Source organism: Apteryx mantelli, chromosome 19 (genome assembly GCF_036417845.1).
Source record: "Apteryx mantelli isolate bAptMan1 chromosome 19, bAptMan1.hap1, whole genome shotgun sequence".
NCBI lineage: Eukaryota > Metazoa > Chordata > Aves > Apterygiformes > Apterygidae > Apteryx > Apteryx mantelli.
In genome coordinates, this window is record NC_089996.1 from 13049102 (window position 1) to 13068667 (window position 19566).

The following is a 19566-nucleotide window of genomic DNA, read 5'->3' on the forward strand; positions in this document are numbered from 1 at the left end:
ATAACTGTGCATGTGCTTGCCAAAATAAACCAGGGACAGATTACTGTTATTCTCATTCATTAATAAGTGGAGTAAAACAGCTGCTCAAATCTAATTTAGAGAGGGGAAAGTTGCTATTGTCTAATGTGAAATTCTGTATTTCCAGCGGCAGAGGCAAATACGTGCAGAACACAAATCTTACTATGCCATTAATACAGTCTATGTATATGGACAGGAAAAATACTTGCTGGTAAGGCTGCCTTATTGTTGTTTGCATAGGACTGATTAATTTTAAAATTCAATGCCATTCTTTGGAGCCTTCTGCAAACAAATATAAAGAATTTCTGTTTTAATTGTCTCTTCTTAAATGTGGAGTCCCCCCCCCCCTTTTTTTTTCCCATTCAGGCTAAAATAACTTCCGGTTTTGCATGTTGCTAATACTCCGAACAAAATGTTCAGGCTCTATCTGTTATTTTTGAAGCCTTCACTTAAATTGTACAAAATCCCTCTATTATGTTTATACTTTTGGGCATCGAATTATAACACTAGATGATAAATTATCAGCAAACAGTCTACTTATTTATAAAATAAGAACCTGTCAGGTGGGATGATTAGGATGGCTAAAGTTAAACTTCAGTGGGTTAAATATTTTCTTTAAAGGCTTGTTTGACTGTAGTTTTCCTTCACTGTGATAATAAATCTTTCTCTTCCAAGATCTAGTCTTCTACTCTGATTTTTCTCTGTAGGATGAATGCCAGTTTCTATGGGAATCTAAGGTTTTATGTGTTAGAAGCAGATGTAACTTTTTATGCTGAGGTTGTGATTGCCTGCAGATGTGATGTTAACAGCTCACATATGTTAGCTGTATGGTAAATTCTTTTTTTTTTTTTTTTTTTTTTTTAATTCTGGCTATTGTCAGTCCATTAGTTCTAAGGATACATAAAAATGAGCCATAAAATTACGAGAAAATGAAAGTTATAAAGTTCCTTTAACTGCATAATGACAGAGCTTTTCTCCCATTCCCACCACCTTTTTTCCAGCTACATGATGTCAGTGATTCTGAATTTTTAACCGACACTGAGACCATATGCGATGCTGTCTGCCTGGTATATGATGTCAGTAACCCTAAGTCCTTTGAGTACTGTGCCAGGATTTTTAAGGTTTGTATCTTATATATGTGTCTGTTCATTGACAAAATTCAGTTTCAGTTACTAGTCTTTTATGCAGTAGTTCTGCTTAAAATACATATTCTGTATGAGTGCCGGTTATATATGGCAAATGCATTGGAAATGTCATGGAAGAGGGTTTTTTTTCCTTTTTTTCATACAAAGCTAAGGTATACCTGTCTATATAAAATATTCCGCTTCTAAAAGCGCCAGACTTAGTGCAATGAATACATCTTACTGCTGCTGCAACCAGTTAAATTCAGGCTATTTCAGGCTGAATATATCATATACTGTTTCTTTCTCTCTTTTTCTTCAAATTTGCAGCAGCACTTCATGGATAGCAGAATACCTTGCTTAGTGGTAGCTGCAAAGTCTGACTTGCATGAAGTTAGACAAGAATATAGCATTTCCCCTGCTGAATTCTGCAAAAAACACAAAATGCCTCCGCCTCAAGCCTTTACTTGTAATACTGTTGATGCTCCAAGTAAGGATATCTTTGTTAAACTGACAACGATGGCAATGTATCCGTAAGTACTTGAACCATTATACTTTTCATACTGCATGGGTCACACACAGTACCACTGCATATCATTGTTAGCCGTGAGGGTGGAACTGCCTCGTTGAGGTTTAGCAACAGAGAGAGATGTAACAGCAGCTTAAGTAGAATCTTGAAATTATTTCGAATTTAAAAAGTTGGTTTACATCCAACATATAAGATAGTATCAACTATTGTTATTAACCCATTTTTTAACAAATACGCTATTTCATCCAGTTCATGTTGCATTTTAGATATATTTATCCAATGAATATGTAGATTTGTGTTCCGTACACGTTGTGGATGCATAACTCATTTTCTCAGTGTTCATATCTCAGTAATTTTGAGATAGTTGTGAATAATTTGAGCTATTAACAAGGATTACAGTACAACTTTACAGTACAATTTTACAGTTGATTACAAGTTATAACACTCATTAGTGAATAGTAATTCCCCCAATGCACAGCTTAAAGCTTTTTCTTATCTGGGGTGTTTATTAGTGTATGCTTCAAATCATGAATCTTATAGATCTGATATATTTCATGTAATGTCTGTATAAACATCTGTTGGGCTTCAGACATAATATACTTAAGCTCGCATTCTTTTTCAGCACATATCTCACTCTGTTGCCAAGCTCAGTTTGCATCTCTGTTTGGTGGGTGGAGCTTTTAATATGGTGATGTACTAGATAAATATTATAGATAGAGTCTAGTATGACAGCTGACATTTGCTTTAAATTAAATAGAACTAATGTCACTTTCACCCAAAATCTAGTGGTTTTTGTTTTGTATCTGAAAAAGAATTTCTTGAATTAGATCTGTAAAGCTTTTGATTTCATTCTCCTCTATTTATTTTGTAGCTGTGGAATATTAGGACACTACTAAAAGTGTAGCACTGGCTATAAGTGTCTGTTGTGCCAATATCCCTGCTTCTCCCCTAGTTTTCAAGCATGTGTGTGTGTTAGGGTGGGAAAAGTAGGGGTAACTGTCACTTTGTACAGCGTGCATTCAAAGTGGTAGAAAATGTGGCTTACTTTCCTTTGAAAAAGGGGTGTTACCTATTGCTGTGCAGACATACTCCGAAGCCTTTGGATGCTTTCCTTACAAACTTGAATGTAATTCAGCAAATATTTTCATTGATGCTTGTGTTTTGCTATTACGATCTGCATATAGGTGATAATGCCAAAATGTCCAACACCTAGGACATCTAACCCTAAAATTCTGCACAGCTGTAGTTTTACCCTTGCTTTCCCCGTGTATTTATTTATTTTTTTTCCTCTCCTTACTCATTCAAATGTAACTTTTATTCCTAAATCTCTCTTGGTTGTGGCACAGTCCTAATGTGCACCTGATTTCTATGAGCAAGATTTCAACTCCTGTCCTTCTGTGTGTTTTCGCAGCCATGCCCGGTTACGCTGTATGTGCGCCTGCAACAGGTGTACATTTTGCATCTGTCAGAACTTCCTCAACTCAGACTTGCTGCAATCTGTAAAGAACAAACTCTTCACTGCAGTTCTTAACAGGTCCTTAACTTTATTTACTAGGTACCAGGTGTGCTTTTAAAATAAATTTTTTTCTGAAAAAGCAATTGGTAACCTTATATACTGCAGATTTTTCACTCCATATCCACTAAGCAGGCAGATGCTTATTTTAATAATTGTCATAAGATTTTTCAAGCGTTGATCTGCGTAGCTTAAAAGTACTCTTGGTCTTTGGAGCTTAGTTTAAAGATATTTTTGAAACATCACCAATTTGGTGGTCAATTCAGCCATTTAGTGATTGCAAATAAGGAGAAATTAGGCCTGTGTTGTTAGGGAACTGATAACAGACAGCAAGTAGTGTCTCTAAATCTGTAAAATGTGTCTCATTTAAGACATTATAGGTTTTAGTATTCATTAGATGCAGTGCCTCTTAGATATCAGTTCTACAAATATATTTTCATTTAATGTAGACAAAGGCAAGGCTTGACTATAGCAGCGTTATATAGCATACTACATGTTTACAGTTGCTGGTTTTGTTTTGGGGAGTTGATAGAATTTCTGTGTGTATAAATATATGCATATATATTTATGGCTGGTTTACACAGTGAGTGGATATGTTGTGAAAAAATCTGGAGCTTTTAACATCCAGTTCCTCTCTGAATAAAACACAACATATTAGAAGTGGTAAATGATTAACCATGTGTGTTTGCAGATATTTTGAAAAAAAGCAATTGGTAAACTGATACTGTAGATTCTGAGAACTGGTTTTCAGCATTGAAAACAGTGCTACACCTTGTCTTGTGTGTACTGCAGGCTGTGTTTATGAAACACCTTGGTTTTGACACACATGAATTACTGACAGCTCAGCATTTATCATCTTCCCCCAGCAAATGGGAGTTCAAACCGAACAATTTTTGTAGTGTAGTGTTTCCATCCTTTATAGCCTTCTTGGAGTCAGACTATGATGAAAATGTTTATTGGAAGGCTGTGGTTAGAATATCATGACATGCTGCTGTTCCATGTTTATTACTATATTATATTGTTTTCAGATGTAGCTGCTTCGAACAGAGTGAATGTCTCCTTTAAATGCAAGTTACACGTGCACAGGAGGCCTACTGATGTGCATATCTAGAGTATTAAGCATCTTGGTGAAATACTGCTTTTGGAATTCAAGATACAAGTATTAACCAGAGAGTAAGAATTTGGGGGGGAGCAGAGGAGAGGGGATGGTTAGCTCAGGAAAATACTATAAATGTGAGTGAGATCGTTCATGCTACATATCTTTCATAGTAGTCTTCCCTCAGACAAAGATCCCCTGAAACAAAAGTCTCTTTGCATATTGTCACTCTAAAATTTCGTTCAGCAGTCACTCCTAGAAAACCCCAACTCTTTGCTAGTGAGGCTGAAACCACTTCTATAATTAATCCTCATTTCTCTTTTCAGAATGGTTATGGATTGCTACATTAACTGTTGTGGCTTGTTTCTCTTTTGTATGGGCATTTGAGTCCTTCATTAGACACTGTACTTCATTCCCCTGAGACACTGTCGAAGACTGGTTGTCTTGAAATCTTTTACTGGAAAATCTTGGGTGCTGTCATTCCGCACCTTGTCACTTGATAGTGGGGAATAAACGTCTGAATCCACTACTCTCTAAAAATTCTGTAATTCAGAACAAAGAATTCCTCAAACTTTTGCACTGATCCTATGGAAAGGAAGAGTTACTTGCTAGAATCTGTCTACAGTCGTTTAGTTAGTCACTGGTGTTTTGTTGGAGGTTCCAGCACGCTAACTTCATCTAACCAACTCGCTTTCTAGGGAGCTCTTCAAGAGTGTTTCCTTATGGAACACACTTGTAGCTTGGATGTGCAAACTGGCACAGCTTATTCACCATGCAGTACATGGGCTGCTGTAGGACTACATACGTAGTAAAGAACAGTAGAGCTGAGATAGCTGTGTTTTTAAAAAACACAGCTAACAACAACAAAAAAAACAGGTATTAGCCCCTAACTGTAGACTTAGGAGGGTAGAGATAGCTTTTCTTGTTCAAAAATGTTAAAAAATACTCCTTAAAAGTATTTTTAATCTAATGAAGATTTGTGATTAGATTAGAGAAGGCATTTGAGTCAAGGAGACTTTTTTTGATGTAGTTAGTATGAATTTTTTATTTTGTTTTTTACAAATGCTTACCATCAAGCTAGAAAGTTGGGCAAAAGTTAGTTATCTAACAGGCAAAGGAGGTTTCTCAAGAGTATTTATTCTCCTGGTCTCCTCCTATTCTGAAGTTTTAGACAGTGGAAGTATATAACCAGAAATTGTTCCGATTGGACCCTTCCTGTATTATTTGTTGCTAAGTAATGCTTACACACTGTTACTGAAGCAAAATATAATTTTGTATTTGACTATTCCCACCTTAGTAATTAAAGGAAGAACATTGCTTCCGTGCAACTGAAAGATATGTTCATACCCACCCTCAATTTCTCTTGTATAGACAAACTTCAGAGACTCTCTTGAGGCTTTGTAGGTTATCAGAAAAGCAATTTCAACAAATGTGGAAGATCAGCTTTGGAATATTTATTGTACAGGAACAGGATTGTTGGTTTGAACTACCCAGGATCACAGTTTGATTCTTTGAGGAAGACACTGCATTCAGAGCACTGTAGATGCATGTATGAGACTTGTTACTATGCTGTAGTGTTTTTATATTTTTTGATTTGTTCTTTCCTTTAGGTGTTCATTTGTAGTTGTCTGGCTGGCACTTAATCTCTTCTTACTACATTATTTTACCTCTTTTTAAAAGCAAGATTTCTGCATATGTCATTCTAACACTTTCTTTAACCATCAGCTTGTTTTTTTTTTTTGTTTTTTTTAACTCCATGGCATCCATTTTAAGTGTGTATTTCTGCTTTCTTGGTTTTACATCATTCACTTGTTGCCTTTTGCTTGTTATAGTAGTGGCATTTTTTTCTGTGGCAGCTGAGTTTGTTTCAAAATTATTCTTATGCATGAGAATTGTGTTGTTCAGGGAGGGAGACTTCTCAGACAATGTTTTTCTTCATTCTGAAGTTTTTAAATAGTGTGAAATAGAAGTGAGGTTTTACTTGCATATAAAACAAGATTGTTTCAGGAATTATTTATAAGAACTTTTTTTTTTTCCTATAAAACCTTCCTTCTCTGAAATTAAAGAGAATAGTTTTATTTTCCTTTAATAATGGGAAGAGCTCTAAAAACACAATCCAGATTTTATTTTTCCACAGTGTGCAGTGTACTTGGATTATTTTTTCAAAACTGTAGTAGTATATTATCATTAAATCTGATTGAAGAAATCTATCCCTTTACTTAGGTCTCCTTCAAATTAGGACAGTATAACAATATTTTACTTAACTATTTTCATCCTTCTCTGAACTGTTTAATGCTCCATACTGAGTAGAAGTTTGCAAAGCTGCATTCTTTGACTACTTTCCAAATGGAATATATTGAATTGGCATTTTACATTCCTTTTAGGTTTTGTAGATAATAAGATGTGCTTGGAGCTTCTCACATTTTAGATGGCTAATGCGTGGGGGAAAATTCTAACTGCTGGAGTTGGTTTGCATCCTAGGAAATTATGTGCCTGAAGGAAAGCTGCAGCAGCTTGCATATGTTATATGATGTTTTTGGAATTCAACTGCTTGTATTTTATTGTTAGAACCTACTACCTCTCAGAGCAGACTGCTGCTTGCTGGCTGCATTAACTTTGCTTATAATTCTGGTGTGAGTAGCCACTTGGCTAGTCTGGCCTCACTGCTGTGCTTTTAAAATGCTTTCATAGTTAAAATGGGAATGTTTTGGAACTCCTATAATTAAAGTTAAATCTTCCCAAACTTGGGATTCTTTTGCTGCTGACATGGGGAAAAGTGTCAGTACTGGCCCAGAATTCAGCAGTTTTCAGTGTGTGACCATGATAGGCATGCTCAGTTAACTTCTTGCTTAGTGCATGATGCAAACTTCTTGTGAGTTGTTAAAGCCTCTTAAAAGAAAGACTGCACAGATTGGAAACATGTCATTCAACAAGCAACAAATTACTCTTTATTCAACCTGCCCTTAATATCAGTTGCACTTTTTTTTCCCAAAACGTGTATTAAAATCTGAATCTTATGCCAGAGGCAGAATTTCTAGACTTTGTATATATGTGGAACTAATTGTCTGATTAAATTCCCACACAATTCTATTTCTGAAGTTTGAAAGCTAAGTATTATTACTAATAAGCAAGAGCTTCAAATACAGCATTGTTTATGGAGTCCTAACTAGTGTGTGTGCACATATATACATACTTTTCTTTCCCCTGCCAAGCACAGAGTAATTTTCTAGTTTGGAGTTAATGAAATTGATAGTTACACTCTTGCTAGCAAGGCAGTAGTAATTTCTACCATTGATGCAAATTAGTTCCATAAACACAACAACACTAAAGTAAAAATTTAATGTTATTTCAAAGTAACATTTATTGAAGATGTAGAAGCTTTCTGTACATGTTTGAGAAAGTTTATCTGCACTATAATCACCTTCATGTCAAAGAGCCTATGCCAGAAACAAATATTGATTCTTTTTTAATATTTTAGACTGGTTTTTTTAATGGCAGCTAAACAATGTGATTAGAGAACAAAGTTGCAAAAAAAATGGAATTTATGACAGTGTAAGGAACACACAAAGAAAATTTGAGTTTTTTTCAAAGGTGTAAAGGAATTAGATATTCAAAGTGTTCTGAATTTCAGTAATTACTTTTGGACTTTAAATTTTTGTACTGAGATATTCTGAGGGCCCTAATCCTTACTCATTAAAGTCAGTAGCTTCCCTTGTGGTCATGAGACAAATCCCTGCCCTGTTTTAATTCCTTCACTTAAATGAAAGAATCTGTAACCGTTGGGCTTAGATAAAGGATCAGAGTCAATTTACTCTCCATTTAGACATGAAAAGAGGATTTTATCATAACTGAGAACATATTCATTGCTTTTTAAAAGGACGTAGTATTACTTTAGCATGCTTAGTGAGTTTCTTGTGTACCATTAAATATGGACCAGCAAAGTGTTACAACAAGGCAAATTACAGATAGGAATCAGAAAATCTAGATGTAAGTGATAGTGCTTTACAAGGCAATGCAGAAGCGTTTATTTGCAATTTAAATAATGATTTGCACTTTTAAGGGCATGCTTTTTAAATTATGCAAGTAGTTGGACATTTGAATTAACCAAATTAAACTTGAGAGCTGTTAATTATACAAATATCCACCCAGCAGAACTTGTCACATAATCTACATGTTACATACAAGTGATTTTTTTACATATACAGATAAATATTATAATTTACTGATCTTAAGGGTTTTACAATCTTTTACTAAAAAACAAGCTTGCTCTAAAACTTCTTAGTAGTGCTAAAATACAGTCTTGAATTATCAACAGTAATGAGATCTTGTCAGTTTTAGGGCTGATGTGTTGGAGTCATCCCAGTGTGTTCTGCACAGGTACTCTAGCTCACGTGTATGGTGCAGGAGTATTGCAGTATCCTATAGATGCATGAAAGCTGAGGCTTTGGAGATGGGGTGGCAAGAGATTCAGTTTCTTAAGCAGTTTTGTTTAAAGCAGTGGCATTTATTTATACAACTATATTTTTGACTTAACTTATCAAAAGCACAAACTGCAGCTATTTCTGTTTTCCCCAAGCACTAAGTTTTTAACAACTGCACAAGAATCAGGGACTAGATGGGTAAAAATTAGCTGATTATAAATCGTGTGGGCTTTGTCACTTTGGCATATTTTGAGACGCTGTTGTTGAGCCATGCTATGAACTGCAAACTGTGCATGTGTGTAAAAAGGTTAAGACCCTACATAGATGAGTTGGGTGCCATCCTGTTAGCAGACGAGGAGAGCAGTATTATGCAACAGGTGCACGCCGTCAACTTTGTAGAAGATTCCATCTTCATGGAGTCATCTCTTGGTCCACGTTTACTTGAAGACAGGTAACAGCACCCTAACTAAGGTGACCTTGCCATTGCCTTTTCCCTTCTTTCCCCTTGGCAAACCACCTGACATCTAGTACGCAGAGAGTTTGTCCAAATTAGCTGTGGAAGAGCTAATGCTTGCAGGAACTCATGAATTTGAGCTGTTCCATAACAGAGCAAGATATTCTTATTTAAGAATAGGAATTTTTAGTGAGCAGCTGTGACTGGCTGTTTGTGCACCAAAGAACTTGTGCCTGTTCTTCAGCATGTGATATTACAGTACACTGGTTATCTACATAGCTCATGCTGCTCCTGCAAATGTCTGCTAAAGAATATCTTAAACTGGTTTTGTGCATTTTGATAACAAGTAACAATTCCTGCTCTACAAAACAACTTGTATATGATAGCTCTGCCATTCACGCTACATAAACTGTCTTACACACAGTGTATGCTCAGGGTCTCTGTTTCTTGTATGTAATAATCCTACAGCTTTCACTGAGTAACCCATGACAATTAATACAGGCTAAAATACATAGGATAGTAAAGTTCTGTTGCAATTTCTATCTTAAAAAACAAAAAAAAAATTTACTATTATTTAGGAACTTCTTGTGTTTGAATTGTGGTGTTTATGATAACTTGTTTTAAACAGTAACTCCTGCTTTATGGTAAGCTGTCATACTTGAGACTACTTTGAGGATGGCTAGCAGTGTTTAACTGAGCATGCTCACAAACTTTTTGCAATATTTGGGTCATTGGCTGTCTCTATTGTCATGCAAAATGTGGCTTTTTATGTCATCCAGTCACTTCATATTGTTGTTACATCTTGTCTTTTTCTGTTGATGCCAGTGTCACTGCCTGTTTCACTAGCACATTCTCTTAGCTTTCAGCTTCGTATTGGATGACTGCTTCTGTTGCTGTTCTTGTGACTGTATTGGGAAGGGCTTTACAAACTGTCATTCTTTGATTCTAGCTTTTGGAAAAATATTACTTGCTACTTGTCAGTAAACTTTTTTTTTTGCAAGAAATTTAAATAGATACTCAACAAGACTGGGAAGGTTTTGCATGAAAAAGCAGAAATATGCAAACAGAAGATTAAAAAAAATTATATTTTGCTGCATCATACTTGTTCTCACTATGGATGCTTAATTATTTACTAGCTATTTTTGCTTTCCTTTTCTGTATACTTGCTGGTCCTCTCAAAGACAGCAGATTGCCCTCCCCACATTCATAGCTGACTAATGATCTGCTCTGGCATTCCTCTTTCAGCTGTGTGAAGTCTCAGATTTTAGTAAGATCCACTAATGTGATCAAGGCTGCAGATCAAGTTCTAAGCTTTTAACAAAAGTACAAATGCCTGTATGGTTATTCTTCAGGCCTAACTGTATGCTGCTTGCTCGTGACAAGTGTAATGATGAATTTCCAAAAGCAGAGCTGTTTAGCACAAGTTGTCTGATATTCCTGTCATGACATTAACCTGTTTTTTTTGTGTGTTAAATTGCAGGCATGTGACACAAGCAGACCTCAAGAGCTCTACATTTTGGCTTCGAGCAAGTTTTGGTGCTACTGTTTTTGCAGTTTTGGGTTTTGCTATGTACAAAGCGTTATTAAAACAACGATGATCTGGGAAGAAGCACGTCTGGCCCTACCAAATAAAAATAAACTTTTATGTACATTCTGAATGCTTTAAATTCTGCTAGGAATATTTATATATGCAGAGTTACTTTATTAATATTTGTAATTCATGCATAAGATTATTTTAAATTATAGTTCTAATTACAGTATTGCATAATGTGTGGAAAAAAAGAATTGCATCTTAACAGCCAGCTAAAATGGCTTAACTTATGAGGCCAAAAGGGAATTTGCTGTAAATAACCTGTACATACTAAGGCAGTAAGACATGGCTTCCCAAAAAGTTATTCAAAATACTGTTCTTAGATGTTTCACCATAGTGACATGATAGTGTATAATTGAAATTCATTTTCAGTAGAATAGGTTCAACTCAAGGATCACTCTTCCTCAAGGATTGCTTATTTATTACAAATTCATCTGAAGGGACTTCATATTTTGGGACTACAAGCTGTACCAGGCAGAATTTGTGATTTTCTTTCTTATCTATTTTTTTAACTGAAAAAAAAATTTACCCACTGAACTATGTATTTCAAGAAAAAAAAGTCACTGTGGCTGACTTGGCCTATGATTTTGTATGTTATATGACCAGTGACATGTTTAGCAGTCTAAGATTTCTTTTAAGAGGAAAAAAGTAAACTTCAGAAACTGCCAGACCAACTTCATATGCTGTGTGTAATTCTGCGTTTTTTTCATTTTCCACTATGTTGTGTTTTATAACCCGTATGAATCAGATGAGAAGATTTATATATTGTAAATGTTTCTAATTCAGAAAGTGTTGCTGTTTAATTTCTCACATCTGTAAATCATACTTGTTAAGCTGTGTATGAGCTAGACCTAAATATTACACAGTGCCTATTCTACTGTAGTATATTAGTTGCATGGTTCACAGTGTATTCTGTAACTGGCTAGAATTACCTGTAGACACAGCTTTTTTAATGATCAAGTAAATCTAACATTATTCCTCGTGACAAACCTATTTTTCCATCACTGGCCTTTTCAAGTATTTCAATAAAATAACTGTGTACTGTGTTTGTCTTTTATCTTTTTTTCCTCCCCCCCTTCCTCTGTCCTGAAAGATGGTGTTTATAAAACCTTCTCCTGTATCAGTGAGATACTGTGTCAGTGCTATAACTTGTTGGAGCTTAAATATCTTGAATATGTAGTTTCTTTGATCTGTTAGTTTTATTTTGATTTTTACCAGAAAATAAAATTGGCATCTATGATATACTGAAGCAGAAATACAAACACATGGTTGAGCTGTACTTTCTGCCTTTATAACAACCACATTCCAAAGTAACTGTTATTCGGTAGAGGAAATAAGTCTAACATTTTTTATGTGATTTTTTTTTTTGGGGGGGGGGTAACAGTATCTTTGTAGCTGTTCCTGTTCTTCTCCCTGTTCCTCTTCAACTCTTCTGTTTGTTAGTTCTAAAGAAAGGGTATGTATATTTGATGAAGGGATAATTGGCTGGAAAGAGAAGAGAAATAACCAAGCTTCTGCTTCTTTATAATTTCTTATGAAGTGTCCAGCTGAGATGCAAAGGACAGAAGAATAAACCTATCTGCTTAAAAGATGGCATAGGAATAATTGTAAACATGAAAATGCTCCATAATAGAAAAATGCCAAGAACTGTGTGTTTACTGGCAAGGGTAAAATAGAGTGAAAGAAGAAAATAAATAGTTCAGCAGGTTGATGGGAAGAGTAATGCCTCTCTGTTAAGCTGATCTTTCCAGAAAAGCAAGGGGAGAGAGGAGGGAGAACGAGGAAGCTTGTTTCACCCACCATCCACAGCAGATTAGAAAGCTCCCAACCTAGGAACTACTACCTGTCTCTAGAAAATGATTTAATTTTCAAAAGCTTCTTGAAGAAAAGGTGGTTACGTATTTTTATGAAGAGGTTTATATGCTGTTGTATAACATCTTACAAATTACCCTAAGAAGGTGATCATTAGAAATATCTGTATCATCCCATTAGGTAACTGGAGATAGTAATTAGAGTCCCTTTGCCTTAACCTTTTAAAACTGTCTAAGGCCAGTTCTCTCAGCCTGTCTTTGTATGTCCTTCTGCTGGACTCACTCCAGTATGTCTGCCTTGTACTGGGAAGCACAAAACTGGGTATAGTATGGTGTGGTCTCACCTGTGCCAGTTGCTTTATAGTGGGAGTATTTCTGATAGTGCCTGTGGAAGGCACTCATGAGCTTGTGTTGCCAGAAGGTATAGTAAGCTGTTAGTACATGATGAAAGTTCATGATGTGTTCTCAGAAGCTGATAGGTCACTTGTTTTGTTTTTTCTTTTGTTCAGGTACAACATACCTGCCCTGGTAGAAGAAGCCCAGATTATGACAGAAAATAAGAAGGAAGACCACTGCGATAGTGTGACTTATGCTGCATGGATCTTTGGCTGCTCATCTAGGCCTACTGATCTTTTAATATCACAGAAGACAGGGAAGAGTAGATATTTGCTATGCCTCGAGTAAGATTTGTTTGTTTTTCTAATGGGAAATTCTAACTTAGTAGATCTTAACACCACTGATTTTTTTCCCTACCTCTGCATTTCTAAGAGTATTTCAGGACTTCATTTCTCACAAATTTATCTCAGGCTGCCAATGTACTGATGCTGAAGTGTCTTTAGAGAGAGCGATGGCCCTGCAGCACTGATTTTGGCATATCTCTGAGGTCAGAGGTCTGGGCAGGGTATGCTGTTTTAGAGTCATCAGTAGCCGTTAGTTCCAAAACGCATCTAAACCCAGTGCATTGCACGAGGTGTTTACAGTTATGACTCCCACTTCCCTAAGTACCACTTTCCCAGAAATCTCTAAGCATTATATTAATGGCACAGCTCATCTGTGTCAAATAATAGACTGTTATAGCTGCCATTCCCAAGAGCAGCTTGTGCTTCGCTGCAGTTCAGCAACCTGTGCATATCGAAGCTTTGCTGTCACGTTTTTCTGCAGGGGTGACTCGTGCAGATGCTGATGGGCCACCTGGAGCCGCTGGCCTCTCGGTTGTGCTGCGCCGTACACGCTGCGCCGTCCCCAGCCCAGCTGCACCACGGCTGCCTCGGTGACGACTCCACGTGCTGAACCTGCAGAAAGAAATGCCGGCTCTGCTGTGCTTTTCTTCATCCCGCCAGCCAGCCAGCCCGGAGTGCTTTCAGTCTCAGGTGCTTTTTAGGCACAGCTCTGAGGCAGAATCACTTGTTTTTCATAAAGGGCTTCTGTTAGGGTTGTATGAGTGCTGTTGCTTTAGGAAAATTTGTTCATGGGTGAATATTTTCATCTTATTTAAACATACTTTATGCTTACCATTTAACAAGCATTAAAAGGTAACATTTATTTCTATGGTAATGTGAAAACACCTTCTTGTAATGCTAACCTGCTATTCTTGGCTTCGATCTTCTGCAAAGGAGAACAAATTGCTGGCCGTGACTCCTGGTGACTTCTGAGAAAGGGTATATTAGTGACATAAGTTGCTGAGTGTAATTACAATTTAGTAATAATTAGGGAAAAAAAAGGCAGGGGGTGCTGTCTGGAGCAGTCTCTGAGGTGACCAAAGCCGAATAACACCGTTACCGTAACGGGATGCGCCCTGGAGCCTCGCGGGGGGTTCGCGGCAGCGGGAAAATCCCCTCCATTTACCCCAAGTGCGCCGAGTCCCGCCAGGCAACGCGAAGCCGCCGGGTCCGAGGCCTTGAGGGAGCGGGAGCCGCCGCCGCCGCCTCCCCCCCCGGCCGCCGCCTCCGGGCGCCGCTGGAGGGCGCGCGGGGCCCGGCCCGTTTCCTCGTGCGTTTCCCGCCCCGCGCGCGAGCAGCCGCCCGCCGCCTCAGCGAGCGCGCGCGACGAGGCCGGGGGGGCGCCCCGCCCTGAGGGAGCGGCCTTCCCGCCGAGCCCGAGGCGCCGCCCGCGGCCGCGAGGCGCTCCCTGGCCTGGCCTGAGGGGATTTTCCCTGCCCCGAGGGGGAGATTTTGCCCTTAGGGCGTTTCCGAGCCCAGCTGGCGTGTGGCGCCGTGTGGAGGGGGCCCGGGCGGCCCCCCCGGCGCTGACGCTCTCGGCTCTTTCGCTTTGCGCCCCGACCCCTGAAACCCGCAGCTTTTGCTTCAAAAGAGAGAAGGGTCTAAGCTCAGCGTTGAAGAGCAGGAGCTCAAGAGCACAGCTGATACGCAGTTTCAACATGCAATCCTGAAGTAATTTTTTTTTAATCCCGTTGTTTTTATGCAAATCTCCTGGTTTTTGCAGCTCTGACTGTTTGCGAACACCTGTCTCAGTGATCCAGCTACACCAAGTGCCGTGAACTCTTTCCACGTGTCTCCGTCCCGGTCCAGAGGCCTAATAGACATTTACATAGTGCAAACTGAGCTCATGGTGAAAACTCAGACCTTGCAAATCTACACTAGGACAAATGCTAAACTTCTACCTCTCTGTAACCTTCCTTTCCTAGGGGGAAAAATACTATTTTGGGGGAGCATCTGGCAACTTCTCAGTATTCATCAGGGTTCCCGACGCTCCTCTGATTCACAACCCATCCTGCTCTATGGCAAATCGCTGCAGAGGGGGAGACGCGCTGTAAAACCCTGCTGAAGCGTTGCTCTGTTTCGTGGCATCCAGGCAAATCGTGCCAACCAGCGGCCCTGCGGCACAAAGCGACGTTACCCCCGCTCCCTTCCTCCTGTCAGCACTGCTTTCCACACTCATGCACCCGAGTTTTGTCCCAGCACCTTGCCTTCGTTGTATCAATTAATAGTAGTGCTCAAAGGAAAGGACTGGAAATGAATTTGAATCTGAATTAAGCTGCATGAACAGGGGCAGAGGAAAGGGAAAGTCTTCTCAATGACAAGATGCTCTTGGGACTGGAAAGGGAGGTTGGCAGCTTTATCTTTTCAGTGGACCTTGATTGCTTTCTTAGGAGGAACAACAAGCAGAGTTGCTGGAACAATGAAAAACATCAAGAGCTGGAAACAAAAGTATGAGAGAAGGGCTTGTGTTCGGTGTCTAAGAGCCAGACCCCGGGTTGCCCTTTATATCTTTCACCAGTCAGGCACAGTTTGTTTTTGACCCAGCAAGAGAACAGAAGAACGGAGACATGAAATTGCAAGGGTGGGAGGTGTCCTTTGTGTCAGCAAAGGTAATTGAAATGTTGGGAGTTAATTCAGATTTTAATTTTTGAGCCTGTGATTTGATCCTTAGCGAGAACACAAAAGTGATCAATAAAGAGACAGGGCAAATCAGTAACTTGTATTCGAGAGCACTGTGCTTGGAGCAATTAGAGTTTTGGCCATTTTAAATGCATCAAGTAGATATTGAAGCTTCTTACTATGTAGGCTCTGAAAGATTTGGTGCTTTGCCTTTTTTTTTTTTTTTTACCCCCCCCTCCTTTTTTTTTTTGTCATTTCCAGATACAGCAACCCCTGGGCAACCACAGGAGGATGGCAGCCCATGCTGTGGAGTTGCCCTGGATGTGGCTTGGTCGGTCTGTGCGGAAGCCAGTGGCTGACTGATGTCCGTTGTGCCTGCAGTGCTAGACGTGTGTAGCATGCATGACGTACTTCAGTGTGAAAGACGGTGCGTGAAACACAATATACCCTGCAGCTTCCCACCGAGCTCTTCGATTTCCCGATCCTGGAGCCTCCTGTGTGTTCATTAACACTAGTGCTGTTTCTGCCAGCGGGCAGTGAATTCCCCATATGCCTCCTCTCACAGCCGTTTCCTGACGCTCACAAGGTCTCTCCTGTTGTAGCAGAAGTGGAGTGTATCTCATTTCTTATTAATATGCGCAAAGTTCTTGTTCGTCTTCCCTCCAGGACTAAGTTAGTGAAGGATCCATAGACCATGAAGTGTTACGATCCAGCTGCTTGTGAATATGAGGGTTTCCCATGTTACTAGATACTCGAAAGTGGCCTTGGTAAGCTGTGAGCTGGGGAGCATTCATCAAGAGAATGGGGATCGCTTGACTTTATGGGGCAATTTGTTTGACATTGTCTGCTGGCTGTAGTCTACACAGCTGCTTGGTAAGGTTTAAGGACACCTGAGTGACTTAGGAGCCCAAGTCCTGCTTTTGAGAGTGGCATGTAAGATCCTTATCCTCACAGGAGTTAAATCCCATGTAGTTTCAGATTCCTTTAAGTACTCTTGAAAGTTTTATTTAAAGCCTTAATACTAATTCAGTCGTGAATATTTCACAGGTTATAAAAAGAACTTGATTCCTTTTTCTAAGTATACTATTTAAAGCACAGAAACTCAGATAGTTACTTTCCTTTTTAACTCTAATTGTTTAAAACCATGGATTTTTTTTTTGCCTATGGTAAAGTAGACAGATGCATATTTGGGATAGCAATATCTTAAACTCTTCCTAATGTCTTTACAAGGGTTTCAATAGCAGAATGTATAATAATATTGAAAAGGATTTAGTAAAATCCATTCCCATTCCTTAAAAATCAATAAAAGTAAAGCTGTTACTGTGCCATTATACCTGAGCAGCAGAATTATGGGGGGAACTCAGAGCCAGTGAACAGTGAGAAGACTTCAAACTAAAATCTCTTCCAGACTTTTGACGAACAGATCTCCTTAGTACCTGGAAATGAAGTGCCATCTTGGGGATAGGCACAAAATAAGTATGACTGCTTTACATGAATTAGAACCTTTCGTTACATTCCAAATGAACAGACAAGCAATTGTGTCGCTGGGGAAGAAGGGCGCAAGGGCCAGCGTGTAGGTGAAGAACAGGATAGATTGCTATGTAACCTGGCCTTCATCAGTTTAGGGAGAGGAAGTTGTGTAGACTGAAAGCTGGGAAGAGAACACAGGAGTCTTGATACCTAGAACTGCTGTTGCTACATTTGGGCAGGTGGCTCACGCTCTCTGTGAAAATCTGTGTAATTATGCCACCTAGGTGAGAGTTACAAAGTTCAGTGTATCACTTGCCAAGAACTCCTGGGTCCTATGAGGATCATAAGTCACTGTGTGAGAGAAAAGGAATCTGCTTGTAGAGCACGTAAAGAAGAAAGTGCTAAAAGCCGTCCTGTTGTTGTTGAGGGCAGGTTGGTGGGGAGAAGGAGCAGCAGCCCAGTCAATTCTGTATTCACTCGCTCTCAACAGTAGCCTGATTTATTTTTTCCCTCTGATATTGTCACTGTTTCCTAACAAATTCTTTCACCATGTTTTCCAAAACCAGACTGCATCTCCTCTTCCTGTTCATTCTGATGTGCGAATTGCCTGGCCTTGGTGCAAAGTCACGAAGAGGACAGAGAACTTGATTCAGCTTCCTTGGAGACACATCCCTCACCCCTCAGCTTTGTCCTCCTGTCTGGAAACTTGTCAGTTCAGGATTAATTGTAAGCATGACTTGTTTTTTTGTTGGAAATTAACCTTGAGTTACTAATTGGTCTCCATTTCAAACAATTCCTTTAATTTGGGATGAATCTACCAATGTGTGCTGTGATCCCATCAGGTGACAGTTAAAAAGGAGCAAAGACTCCTCTTAAACACTATAGGATTGACTTGATAAGACAGCTCCCCCTTAAGCTCTCTAACTGTCCAAAAAAGGGTTAATGGGGGATTTAATTACTTTCCTAGCTATGACCAAAGAGACAATTAGAATCATCTGCTGCCACTAACAGCTCCTGGGGCAGAACAGAGCAGCAGGTGGAAATAAAGAGTCTGTGCTGGAAATTTTTCAATGTGGGGCTTGAAAAAATTGCTAGTGTAACATGGAGAATAGGAAGGATCAGGACAACAATCCTTCAGCATAGGTTGGAAGTCAGAGAAGAGATCAGATCTTATTTTCTCCTACTATTTCTCTTCTTCAGGAGGGAAAGCATTAACAACTCTGCGAAAGGGAAAGGATTCATGAATCAGGGAGAAGCCAAAGGCAGCACATATAGTCTGATTCATATTAATCTTAAAATGTGAGCCCATATTGTCCTAGCTGCAAGATTTATTACTGATACTGAAAGAGCCCTTTGCCACTGTTACCTTTTGGGTACAATGCTCTAAACTTTAACTGTCTGTGGTCTTTAAAAATCCCCCCCTTTTTTTTCATGAGACTATAGGGAGGTTGAAGTGGCATGACCCACTCCTAATTTTGTATGTGCCATCTAACGTGTTGCTAGGGTTATGTTTGCATGCAGTATTTTTGGCTTTCCATCCAGAATAACTACATTTTGGTTCAGAATTTGTTGCCTTCTGGGGTTGGGTCTCTGTCTGAGCTCTGATGCAGTAGTCAGGCGATGTTTGGTTCAGACTGTGAGAGCTGGGCAGTGCTGTAAAAGCCCTTGGAGGCTCCTCTGAGTGGGAAAAGGGCCCATGAGCAAACTGTTTTGATTTGCTCCAGGAGGCTTGGGTGACAGATGTTGGCTGGGTCCTTACTCAGAGGGCTTTTTGTTGCAAATTCATGAGCTGACCTTTTTAGCCACTTCCCATGCAGGAAGGACCTGTAGCTACATTTTGTTTGCAGTATTAGGAATAGAAAAGGTTACCTACATGAATGAATGTGAAGATGGATTGGGGTTTATTATCTCAAGTTTTTCTTCTCTAAGTTTCTTCTGAAGCCCATCTGTGTTCTGTCCGCTCCATGGTGGCCCGCAGGTCCCTGTTTCTCTAGCAATTACTGTTTTCTGAGGTAGAGTTACCAGGGTATGCAGTGGGGAGAAATGACAGTCTAAATTAAGAGGCTCTCACAGACTTGGAAGATGATAATTTGTCTGTAACAAAACTCCTCATTAGAATCCTGTTAATTTCCTTTCTGTGACAATTATAGCACAGCACTAGCTCATATGTGCAATGTGCAGAGATATTTTCCTGAGAAAAAAAG

General features: G+C 39.2%; 1 protein-coding gene across 6 annotated transcripts in view; it reads left to right on the forward strand.

Annotated features, from left to right (window-relative positions):
- RHOT1 (ras homolog family member T1) overlaps positions 1–11789 on the forward strand; it is a 29240-nt gene extending 17451 nt beyond the window's left edge. For 3 of the 6 annotated variants that reach the window (XM_067308164.1, XM_067308162.1, XM_013953129.2), the window contains 6 exons: positions 146–229; positions 1020–1139; positions 1470–1672; positions 3080–3202; positions 9006–9149; positions 10633–11789. In XM_067308164.1, coding sequence (XP_067164265.1) covers positions 146–229; positions 1020–1139; positions 1470–1672; positions 3080–3202; positions 9006–9149; positions 10633–10750 — 792 coding nt within the window. In that variant the 3' untranslated portion in view covers positions 10751–11789. The remainder of the gene's footprint in view (positions 1–145; positions 230–1019; positions 1140–1469; positions 1673–3079; positions 3203–9005; positions 9150–10632) is intronic. The other 3 variants (XM_067308165.1, XM_067308163.1, XM_067308166.1) reach the window with 3 other exon arrangements.
- The last annotated feature ends 7777 nt before the right edge of the window (positions 11790–19566 follow it).